Below are 12,628 nucleotides of genomic sequence, written 5' to 3' on the forward strand. Positions count from 1 at the left end.
TTCTTTCACATCTTTTCTTCTCTACTGAACTCCCAAGCTGTAGGACAGGGTCCATTTTGTTTGCAGCCTGTCCATCAGGGTCCAGCTGTGGCTCTTAGAAGGCTCAGGACACTAAGGTGGCCATGCTGGCAGAGCAGGTGAGGAGCTGGGACCAGGTTCCACAGGGCAGTATCTTTAGGACCCTCTCCCCCTGCTGGGTACTCAGCTACAGCCCAGAGTGTCTTTCTGGCATCGTGGGCAGAGCAGCAACTGTTTCAGTGTTTGAACAAATGGTGTTCGGAAGAGAATGGTTTGCCAGAATGGTTAGGCAGAGCTGCCGAATTGAGCATCCTGCACAAGAGCCATTCACAGTTAGTTTCGCTTCAATATTCCAAGACCTGGTATTTTAGTGTGTTTGAAAATAAAGTGATCATTGGATTCTATTTCAGTTGCAAGTTTGGGGGAAATGTGGGGGTGTATCTGGAGCACGTAGGTCTCAGCGTGGCCTTTGTCCTGACCTGGTCAGAGCTCTCCCAGACCTGGGGCCAATAGACCCTTGAGCCAGACAGTGAGTGACAGCAGCATGGAGGGACCCACAAAGCAGATGGTGGACATGCACCCCACCATGACATAACTGTGGGTACACCAAACCTGGGTTGCTTGCTCATAGGATGAACACGTCAAAATACTTCCTTCTCCTTTCTCTCTTGTAACACATTTGCATCAGTGCGTATTAACACAAGTTTTGTATTTCTCTAATGCATAGGCAGGCCAGCTGCATGGCTACTTAAATACAAGGTTGTTACATAAAGGAGGTCAAGTATCTATTACATAAAGACCAAAAAGTCTATAGAAGCGAGAGACGATCTAAATAAGCTTGTCTTCTACTACATATTTCAATTTTAAATAATATTTAAAATCTTATTTTAGGAGTATTAAAAATTAGACAATAAAAACTGGACAGTCCTTTGTTTCTGCAGGAAGTTACGGCATCTGACAAATAGAAACAAGGCAGAGGTCTTTGCCCCCCGCTCCTGGCCAGAATCTCTTTGAAGGTCAGCTCAATTTTCACTGTCTTCCTGAAAAGGGAAGATTCTTTCTAGTTGGAGGAAAATTAGATCATCTTTCAATATGGGACACAAGCAGGGGGGAGGGAGGGGCAGAGAGAAGGGAGCGGAGAGGAAAATCAGAGCTAGCTCTTTATGGAGAGCTGTCTGGGCAAGATTCTGGAGAGACTCTGATGTAGCTGCAGGCTGAGATGGAAGTGGTCCGAAGCCACCCCTTCTAAAAGTGACTCCAAACATCTTGGGATAAATACTTGAAGAAACACAAAACAGGTCTCTAGGAATAAGTATATAAAACAATAAGTATGGTGATTATATTGTCCAAGGTAAGAAAAACCCAGGACATGTGACCTGCTAACTAGATCGAAGAGTTGGAACTGAGACTTCCTATCCCATCTAGAGGAGGGGTGCCTGGCCAGTGTACATGAACCCTAAAGAAAATGCTTATCTGTGAAGGCAGAGGTTGGGCTAGAGGATTCCTCTCCCCTGTCAATCTTCTGTGTGACTAGCAGTGGCCATGTGGGGAGAATAGGTGAGGTTAGCAATTAGATAGAGATCTGTCCCTTCTGACCTCTCCTCCATCCCCTCCCCCTCTGAGGGTTCATGCTGCACTCATGTTCTTAAAAATTTAGGTCAAGTTTGCAGAGAAAAGTGACATAGGTGAGCCACAGGCAAAAGGTGGGGAGGGAAAGGCCATTGCTGTGACCAATTCCACTCGAACAAGACTTTTAGTTTAGACTGCAATCTAGAATCTAATTTTGCTTGTTTGAGTGTGTGTGTGTGTGTGTGTGTGTGTGTGTTGAATCTCAGTCTCACACTTCATACTGAACATCACACTGGAAGAGCAAGCCACTCCAGAGCAAAGCCTCACTCAGAATGCCTTTTGTCTGCCATTATTTTAAAGATGGGGCTGGGACAACTGAGTGGCTCAGCCGGTTAAGCATCTGACTTTGGCTCAGGTCATGATCTCACTGCTTGTGAGTTCAAGCCCCACATCAGGCTCTGTGCTGAGAGCTCAGAGCCTGGAGCCTGCTTTGGATTCTGTGTCTCCCTCTGTATCTGCCCCTCCCCTGCTCACACTCTGTCTCTCTCTTTCTCTCAAAAATAAACATTAAAAAAAGATAGAGCTGCATAACTCAAAATGATCAGATCTTTAGTAATTATATCTTTTCAACGTTGTCTTTATAGACTAAATGATGTCTACCAAAAAAGAAAAAAAGGCAGACAAGTATGTACATACATACATACAATAGAGCTACATTATCTTGGTAGCTCTATATAGTAAACTCACTATAACTTCCTTGATTACAAAACATAGAACCTTTGGCACAGGAGCTTTCCTGTTATCACCAGAAACAGCAACCTATACATAAACACTCTGATACACTTTGGTAGGTCTTTTGTGTTCTGAGCACCCAATTTTGGTGTGTGTGTGTGTTGGGGGGGGGGGTTCCCCCACCTCCAACAAGCAATACCCAGACACGGGCAGGGTGTGTGAGAATTCAACTCACTTCTGACGCTATCCACCTGATGCTGAAGATAGCATCCGATTCCACAGGGTGAAGGTTCAGTCCTACAAGAACCCTCCCCACTTCTGATGCCAGTCCCAAGCTCAGATTGTGACCTGGGATTCTGACTCACTGGCTACAAACTGGAGGTTCCAGTGAACCCCTCCAACTCAGGGTGCAAGTCACCAGGCCCTGGTTGTTGTCTGTACTTCTGATGGACCAGCTAATAAATCAGAGGTTCCCAAGGGCCTCTCCTGAGGTTGGCTAATTTGCTTAGAGTGCCTCAGAGAACTCAGAGAAACATTTTACTTACTAGATGACCAGTTTATTATAAAAGGATATAACTAGGAAGCACCAAATGGAAAAGATGCGTAGGGCAAGGTATGGGAACAGGGTTTGGAGTTTCCATGCGCCTCCTCTCTGGGTGCTCCACTCTCCCCAGCCTCCATGTGTTGGCCAGCTCAGAAGCTCTCTGAGCCCCATCCTTCTGAGGTTTTGTGGAGGCTTCATTACATAGGCATGGTTGATTGAATCATTGGCCATTGGTGAACGATCCCATCTTCAGCCCCTCTACCCTCCCCAGAACTCAGGCCGTGGGACTGAAATCACTCGGTTGGCTCTTCTGGTGACCCCATCCTCAGGTGCTTTCCAAGTCACATCATTAACATAACACAAAATATCTTTATTATTGTCAACACTTAGGAAATTCCAAGGGTCTGGGGAACTCTGTGCCAGAAATGGAGGTGAAGATCAAGTAGATACTTCTTCCTGGAAGTCACAATAACATAGCAGGTCTTTGAAACTTGGCTTTCCACGATGTATGGATATGTATATAGACGCTAACCAGGCCTATTCAACTTCTGACACATTCTTTTCAGATTCATTTAAATCACTAAGACAACTACATATAGAAAAAGTGACTGTGTCTATTTACTGCTTTAGTTACCTGTATTCTATAATAGGCAAGGCCTTGTTATAGGTGCTATAGATGGAATAAAGTACAAAATTCTGTCACTAGAGAGTTTAATCACTTAATTACAGATGTCCTCTCGGATTCTCATTGCTTTAGGGCTGATAGTTCATTTCTTTCCACCCCAAATGAGCCAGCCTGATAGGCTATCTTGATATGTTATAGAGAACAGTCCATTCAAAACCACTTTTGCATCTGACTACTGTCCTTAGTCGCCCTCAGAGGGCCCTCATGCTGTCCTGTCTGTCCCCAGTCATCTGGACATTCCTCTTACTGCCTAACTTAGTGTGGTCCTTCCTATCAAGGACCCAACCAACATTTTAAATGAACTCCTCATTCCAAATATTAGTTTTTCTTGGGACTGATTTTCTTCAAGAAGTCAAAAAACATAAGTCGGGTAACAGGAGAGTGAAAATATATTGCTTTTAGAAGTTACAAATTTCTGGTGATAATCTGTTATTAGCATTGCTGCTTATGAGGTGAATAGTAAATATTCAATTTCTTAATGTTTGCATTTTTAAAGTAATCTTTTACATTTTTATTTATTTGTTTTTAGAGAGACAGGGGAGTGAGAGGCAGAGAGAGAGAGAGAGAGGGAGAGAGAGAGAGGAGAGTATCACAACCAGGCTCTGCAGGGTCGGCGCAGAGCCCGACATGGGAGCTCATACACACGAACTGTGAGATCCTGACATGAGCTGAAATCAAGAGTCAGATACTTAACCGACTAGCCACCCAGGCACCCCGATATTTGCATTTTCAGAAAATTCACTTCAATGCATCTCCAGCAATACAAAGGCAGTAATGGCTGCACCTGCTACATCTTGAGTGGGTGGTGGCTGTACATCAGCTCAGAACCTGACATGTCACTTCTTCCCACAGAAGGCGATTTGTATACTTGTCTCCCCTCCTACATGTTTTATCGACACAGTTCACTAGAGAAATCTGCTTTTAAAAAGTTAGAGCTAAATTCCATAGCATGTTATTTACTTTTGCTTCTACCACAGCCCTCTAAAGATGGATGCTTTTCTTCCCTGCTAACTGGGTTGAAATTTAATATTGGGAATTAGTCAAATCTAATTATTTCATTGATGAAAGAAACTACCATGACTGCAATTTTTCTTTGTTGGGGGTGGGGAGGAACATTAATTTCTAGTCAATAAAATGTGAGTGTGTATATTTAATGAATAGTCAGTCCTCTTTCCCCATTTACTTCAGTCTTCTATTGAGTGTTGGCTGTAGGTAAATACAGATAGATACCATGTTTTAAGAATACAAATCCATGTTGTCTAAAGTGACCTTGGGAAGTGGACAAGGACAGAATGAAGGCTGAGGTCGGGCCAGGGTGTCTTGACCCTCAGGGGAAAGGGCAGGGACAGTTGTGTGTTTGGGTGTGCTCTGGGTCCTGGGATCCGCTTCCCTTTGTTCTTTGTGCTTCAGTTTGTGAGTGTGTGGTCATCTGGGCATGCCCTCGTGGAGGGTAAGGGCCTGGGGAGAGGGCACTGGTCCCATGGCAGCAAACACAAGGGCCTTTGGTCGAGAGGAGCATTTTGTTACCATGTGTGTGAATGGAAGGAAGGCCAGGTGTCACACAGTTCTTGCTGGTTATGCAAGCTTACTACAAGCTCGTTGCATTCTATTTTTTTTTCAATTATTTAAATGTTCATTTATATTTGAGGGAGGGAGACAGAGCTTGAGTGAGGGGGTGAGGGTGTTGGGGGGCAGAGAGAGGAGACACAGAATCCAAAGTGGGCTCCAGGCTCCAAGCTGTCAGCAGAACCCAACGTGGGCTCAAACCCAGGAGCAGGGAGATCATGACCTGAGCCGAAGTCAGATTCCCGACTGACTAAGTCACCCAGGTTCCCCACACTCACTGCATTCTAAAGGGACTTGTGCTAATTCACAGGAACTAGTCCTTTCCTTCCTTCTCAATGGACTTTCTTGAAGTGTCCCCAAGAAAAGATGAAAAGGTACCCCACACTTGGATGCTATAAACCTGCCAAGGAGGAGAAGAAGTCACCATTTCTTAATCTTCCTACAATGCTGGACCATAGCAAGGCCAAGTCAACAATTCCTCTGATACCAAGTCCCAAAACGCTGGGGTTGGAATATACCTAAAACAAAGTGGTCCTTGGTTTTAGAAAACTTTAATAACCTGAGGACATTAGGGTGTGGCCATTTTTTTTTTTTGCAACTAAGCCTCTGTCTGCCACACACACCAGACTGACCATTGATGGCCAAGAAGTCATCACCGTTCAACGCAAGCAATGGAGTCAAAAAGCTGGTTTAACGACTTATTTTAACTAATGGGCCCAATAAAAAGTGGCACACCCCAAATTTGTGAGAACAGACATTGCCACTGTCTTATTAATAACATTCTTGGGAAACGAGAAAAACAGTGTGACACAAAAGGCGCAAAGAAGGGAAGGGGAACACCTAGAATACAACACCTAGTTGTCTAAAAGATCCCAATTGAGCTTTGCCTAAAAACACGAGACATATCAGTGGGAGAGACTCATCCAGTCCCTAAACATTTTCCTAAGACCTGCTTAGGTTTCTGGAGACAAGCTGCTCTCTGTAGGAGAGAAAAATCACGACCACCACCACCACCACCACCACCCCCAATACAACTGAAATTTTCAGTGGCCCAAAATTCCAGTAAGATGTATGTTAAAACACGGAACATGTATGTAAGTCATCCTCAGTTGCCTCAAGGACTACAGCCACGTAAGAGGAATGTGGGTGCACCTACATGGTGAAGCCCGTTATTGGAGATCCACCTTCCAACATCCGAAAGTGCCTAGAAGTCCAAAGAGCGAGTGTGAGTGGGGTCGGGTAAGGGAGGAGTAACTCAAAGCCAAGAAGCAACTTCTGGCAAATAACTAATTGTCAAAGTGCTAACAGTTCTTGAAGATGGTCTCTGATCAACTCCAATTGGCTGATGGGCTCCATAAAAAGTCTTTGAAGAAAGTATGTCTTTTTATTCACTCAGGGCACGGGGAAAGCAATGTTAAGAATGCAAACAAAGGACATCAGGGGAGGGGTGGGCAGGGGGCCAGCCCTGACACTGGTCGGAAGCTGGCCAGGTGCTGGGCGTGAAACGACCCACCTCCCAGCAGCCTTGCAGGGCAGTGGGATACGAATCCACAGGGCCCCTGCGAAGTGCTCACACTGCGAAAGGTGTCTAAGGAGGTTCCAGACCCTGGCTTTTGTTAAATTAAAAAAAAAAAAAAAAAAAAAAAGATTCAGGCTTTAAGTAGTCCCTGGAGGATGAGGGGTGTATGGTGTAGGCCTGGCCTTACCTGGGTCACAGGACAGCCATGGCCCATCCCCCTGAGTCTCAATTTTCAAAGCTAAGTCATTGAGCTGGTGAAAATTTCAAAGCAGTTTCTCTTAAACAGTATTTGATAAAATAGAGAGCAAAATCCATGAAAAATTTTCAGTCACTCACCCAGAGAGATACTATTTTGCTATGCTGGTGGCTCTGAGCTTGACCCCAGGGCCCTGGAAACCCAAGGGCGCCCCTCTGACCGCTAGGACTGGCCCCTCACCCCGCAGGCGATCGGGAGGTGGCAGATGCAGGGATACGGAGAGGCTGGGAGTCGCTGCTGCAGCCGGGCTGCCGGAGCAGCGAGGACAGGTGAGAACCCAGACATGGCAAGGAGGGAGCACAGTAGATGCAGAGCTTCTGATGACAAGGACAAGAGCAATTAAGAGACAGAAGCTGGAAGCAGCCTGCTCTCTGGGAGGAAGCCACCGCCCCTCGACACTCAATGTCTTCCTGGTCTGGGATGTAGCCCCAGGCACCTCTGTCACTCACTGCCAGCATCCCACACTAAGGTCCCCACCTAGCAGCCACCAAGGACATTTCAGGAAGATTACAATTTTTTTTTAAGCACTCAAATTAAGTAGATTGGGGGAGTTCCTCAAAAGCTGCTTTTTTAATTTTTGTTTTAATTTTTTAGCATACTACCTGGGACACACTGCCAGGTAGGCATTAAAAATTTTTTTTAAGTTTATTTTTTCTTAGAGAGAGTGAGAGTGTGAGCAGGGGAGGGGGCAGCAGGGGAGGGGAGAGAGAGAATCCCAAGCAGGCTCTGTGCTGACAGCAAAGAGGCCGAGGCGGGGCTCAATCTCATGAACCTCTGAGCATCAAGAGTTGGACACTTAACTGACTAAGCCATGCAGGTGTTCCCCACCCCCACCCAATTTTTTATAAGTAGGCAATTTGTAACACTGGGAGGATTGTATTTCAGTGCTTCAGAAAACAGGATTATTCTTGGAAAGGGTTTATTCTTCTATAACTCTGGATAACGAAGATTATACCCTAAGTTTTATAAGCCACCTCAGGCAGACAGTGGGACAGCTCAGGTTAACATTGAGGTGCTTTGGAAGGGCAGTAAAAAAAAAAAAACCCTCCAGAAATTCAAAAGTTGTCATAATTTCAGGGAAGACAGTGGCTTCTGTAGCCCCAGGTGGCTTTGGAGTCCTCAGGAGACATGAAAATGTCTTCTGTGTCCCTCCCTGACCAGGGACATCAGGACAGGTCCCCTGGTTGTTTCCTGCAAGTCTTCTGGCAGAGGGTGGACCCAACAACAGAAAGGGACTGTGAACTTCTCCGACTGGCCCAGGCCTCACGCAGCAGCACAGCCAAACCAGCACTAGTGGTTTAGCTACTGAGCACATCATCACAGAAGTGGCCCCCGCGTCTGCCCTACGGAACAGTAACAAGGAACCAGAATCAGGCATTCAGGACTTTCCTCAAAGGAGTGACCTCCATTCTCCTTCCACTCAATTACCTGGTATTCTGTGTGCAGTAGACATGGACAGAGTTTTTACAAATTAAATAACATTCTTAAAATACAATAAAACATCATTACATACAAGTCTCTTTGAAAAGTCTTTCCAATTCAGTTCTCAAAATTAACTTACAAAATTCTGTGCAAAAACACTGACCTCAAATAAATAGGTGGGGGGGGGGGCAAAGTGGGAGAGAGCTAAACTTTTTTGCTGTTGTTCTTTTTTAAATTAAAAGTTAAAAACACCAGCTGCACTTCAAAGTATTTGCAGGATGAAATGCATCACGGAGGCTAGGAAAAACAGCCTTCAGAGTCCGAGCTGCATTTTCAAATGAGGTTTCTTTGTGTTCAGAATTCACAATGGATGCCTCCGCTGAGGTCCTTCACCACGCCCTCTTTGACCAGCTTGAGGAGGAACCTGGTTTCCGTTGTCACATTATGCATGGTCTGAAAGTTCATGGCAGCCATGCAGAGGTTATCAAAGTAGTGCAAAGGTGTTTTGGGTTGATTGAGGTCATATCCAAAGCCTGCCAAACTGACTTCATCACACAGATGTGTGGCTAAGACAACAGCAATGACACCGATGGTGGGGACGTTCTGAAAAAAAGGAAAAGACAGAACAAGGCTTATGAGCACAATCACTGATTTCCAAGGGGTGGTATCTGTGCTCTCTGCAGAATAACGCAGGCTGCCCTGGGAGCGGAAATTTTAGACATGGCACGGTTTTACAGATCCCAGAATCCTAGAGTCAGACTTGCCGTCCAAGTCAGGGATCTAGACACTAAAACATGGTCTGTGATGTGGACACTTCTCACACACTGCTAAGAGGCAGTTTGGCGGTTCTTATACTAAAGCTAAACGGTGTTCTTTCTAAGCCTTCTACCTATCGGTCTTACTGATGGAAGACAGGTATCTAGAAGGAATTAGTGGTCACCATCCTTCTTGGGACCTGTTTCTGGAGCCGAGTCCTTTGCTGTGGGCTCCTGAGGATGGTCTCTGCCTCAGAACACAGCAGCCTCTGTTCCTGCCAGTAAAGACGGTGTTCACTCCTTATCTGAAGCTACGTCCCACCTGCGGCCATCATTCCTGACAAGTAACACTTCCAGGTCATTTTTCACATCTATAGCTGCTATGCCAGCTGCTGCCCACCCTCTATGTGGGCAAATTTTAGGCCCCAATTGAGGGTTTCCCCACCTGTTCCCCCCAAAACATTATCCTACGGACTTTGGCCTAATGTGCCAAATGTCCGAAGCATTCTGGATTCTGACTGAATCGCCACTCTGTCGCCCTCCTATCTGCCACTTGCAAATCTGGACTTGTGCCTTCTGTATCTCTGTCCCAGTCTTGGGTAAAGACAGGACACAGGGCGGAGAGAAATACAGAAAGCCCTACGCTATCTAAGCACTCACTGGAGGCCACTGCTGGCCTACAAGTGGCATTCTGCTGTTCAGTTTTTCTTGTAAATAAATGTACCTGCTTTGTTCATCCTACTTGAGTCTGTGGCTTCCAGAAACAACTCTCCTCTTCTGCAAACTGGAACAACAATGAACCCTTCAGAGTTCATAGTTTAATCGGGATTAAGGAGTTTCTATTCAACTCATCATTTGTTAAAAGCTGCCTCTTGCTCCTTGGTGTGTTGCATCTATGTCACTTGTTAAAAAGAAACTCAGCAGTGACTGAATACAAGAGAAATTAACCCAAAGGAAGACTCTGCTGTTTGGCCGTAGGACCCTAAGGCAGTGTGGCCAGCTTGGCACCTAGGAGGTCGGGAAAACTCAATCAGTGTTTACAGCAGGAGTGCATGAAATTAACTGCTCAGAGGGCCACTGTACGGAGAGGAACTCAGAAACTGCCAAAACTACTCAAAGCATGTTACCTCCAGAATACCCCCTAAGATCACACCTCATAATCCAGCAGACCTCCCTGTTTGTGGAAGGGCATATGCACGAGAAAGTTCCTGACAATGCAATCAGTTTGTTGTTTATTTTCAAGCTTTTCCCTATGCATCTCTATACACACATTTTTATTTTAAAGTTTCTGTTTATTGAGAGAGAGAGAGAGAGAGAACATGCATGCTAGAACAGAGGAGGGACAGAGAAAGAGGGAGGGAGAGAGAATCCCAAGCAGGCTCCAGGCTGGCAGTGCAGAGCCCTACGCAGGGCTCAATCCCACAAACCGTGAGATCATGACCTGAGCCAAATCAAGAGTCAGATGCTCAACTGACTGAGCCAGCCATGGGACCTTCTAATTTTCTTATAATAAATTTTTTTTAGAGTAAAACTGCTGGGCCAAGACTATTCACATTTAAAGCTGATATATCCTGCCAAACTACCATCCAGAAAAAGTACCAACTTATAATCCTATCTGTATTCCTACCAAACAAGGACATTATCAAGCTTTTAAATCTTTGCTAAGAAAATAGGAAAAAATGTCATTGTGGCTCTAATGTATTTTTATTTGATTACTGGTGAAACTGAACATTTTATCATGTACTCCTTGGCCATATCAATTTCTTCCTCTGTGAAATGTCTGTTCATATCTTTTCCCCATTTTTTTAATTGGCCCATCTTTTCTTTTTGATATAATAAGATCATTCTGTACTTTGAGAGTATTTACTATCATATATATGATAAAATTTCCCCCATTTATTCTGTGTTCTAACTTTGTTTCTCATGCCTTTTGCTATTCAGTACTTTCATATCTTATTTTAAGTTAATCTGCACATTTTTTAAAGGTTATTTCAGTAAGAATCTACACAAACCACAAATGAGTATTTGCCTATGTCTAAAAAACAGGATGGAATTTAATAAAGAAACAGGGCAGTTGAGTAGAGAAATCGAAGGATATTGAAAGATACTTGAATATATTTATAGTAAAACCTCTTCATGACTTAAGAAACTTGCCAATGTCTATGTAAGTCTTATTTTTTTTTAACTGCTTTGTTAAAATTGATGCTAACAGGTTAAAAGTTTTAAGTCCACATTCTGGGGGACCCTAACTGCTCCCATGTGGGCAAGAACAGCTAAAACAACCTATTCTTGTGAACCCTATCATGGACCCCAACAGCTGCCACCGAGGGCCAGGGCCACTCTCCTCTGATATGGAAAAACGCACCATCTCCTAACCAGAAAGACTGGTCCGGGCCATGCTCCTGCAGTGGGCAGAAACTATGTGGCCCTCCCCAGGGATGGAGGGGCAGGGAAGTACCGAGAGGGCAGAGTGCCTGAGAAAAATGGTGGACTGCCAAGGGAAGATCTGCAACTGTGTTCATGGCTCAAGCCTGAGGCTGGAGCCAGAGTGGGGGTTAGTGTTACCAAAGAACTGGGTTTTTCTTTAAGGAGCCTATTTAGGTATTTGTCTCTCCTACGAAGCACAGAATTCTTCCTTCAGAGTTTACATAGGTGTTTTAAAGAATATTTTTAATTAGAATTTGATTCATAGGGCAAACAGAAGAGCTTGTCATCTGCCTACTGGTTGACCACATCTAAGAGTCTAGCTCAATGTTTGCAAACTGTGACCCTGACTGGCCCCAGGTATCTCCTGGGCAGTATCTCAGGCTCCCAGTGTGAACAGGGGCACTGCCCCACCCCCTTCCCAAATTCTTTGCTATCCTTCATATACGGATATTCTGCTTAGAAGTTTGTTTAAGGAAGAGGAGCCTGGGTGGCTCAGTCAGTTGAGTGTCTGACTCTCGATTTTGGCTCAGGTCATGGTCCAGGGTTGTGGGATCAAGTTCCTGATTCAGGCTCTGTGCTGAATGTGGAGCCCATCTGAGATTCTCTCTTTCTTTCTCTCTTTCTCTCTCTCTCTCTCTCTCTCTCTCTCTCCCTCCCTCTCTCATCTCTCTCTCTCTCTCTCTTCCCCCCTCCCCCGCCCCCGCCCCTCTCCCCCACTCACACCCTCTTTCTCACTCTCAGAAAATAAAGTTTAAGGACGATTTCCACAGCTTAAAAAAATTTTTTTTAAAGACACAGGCTTAGCTATTTGGATCCTAAAGAAATAGGTGATAAAGCTATTGGCACCTCCCTGGTGGTAGCACAGGCTAAATGCAGGTGAATGTCTACTGCAGTGAACAACCTATATGGCACAAAGGTTCTCAAATTAGGCTGCAAAGTAGTACCACCCAGGGGACTTTGAAAGTCCCAGTGTTCAGACCACCACACAGAATAATTAAGCAGAAAGTGTGGGATAAGCCCACGCATCAACTGAAAAGCACTGCCCTAGAGGGCGAACTTTATTTACTATCACCTATAAAGTGATGATAAATGTCAATTTTCACCTAAGCAGCCCACAGAGTTAAAAAGCAGCTGA

The 12,628-nt window shown here is 44.9% G+C and overlaps 1 protein-coding gene across 2 annotated transcripts in view; it reads right to left on the bottom strand.

Annotated features, from left to right (window-relative positions):
• Positions 1–2,875: 2,875 nt before the first annotated feature.
• ST3GAL5 (ST3 beta-galactoside alpha-2,3-sialyltransferase 5) overlaps positions 2,876–12,628 on the bottom strand; it is a 56,282-nt gene continuing 46,529 nt past the window's right edge. Inside the window, exons 7-8 of one of the 2 annotated variants that reach the window (XR_005531815.1) lie at positions 8,475–8,914; positions 2,876–3,319 (exon numbers count right to left, since the gene is read on the bottom strand). Coding sequence is in view for 1 of the 2 variants with exons in the window: in XM_039252630.1 (XP_039108561.1) it covers positions 8,666–8,914 (249 nt within the window). In the remaining variant the exon portion in view is untranslated. Of the gene's footprint in view, positions 3,320–7,791; positions 8,915–12,628 lie in introns of those variants that run through there. The other variant, XM_039252630.1, reaches the window with a different exon arrangement.

Source organism: Hyaena hyaena, unplaced genomic scaffold (genome assembly GCF_003009895.1).
Source record: "Hyaena hyaena isolate Hyena2069 unplaced genomic scaffold, ASM300989v1 scaffold_421, whole genome shotgun sequence".
Classification (NCBI taxonomy): domain Eukaryota; kingdom Metazoa; phylum Chordata; class Mammalia; order Carnivora; family Hyaenidae; genus Hyaena; species Hyaena hyaena.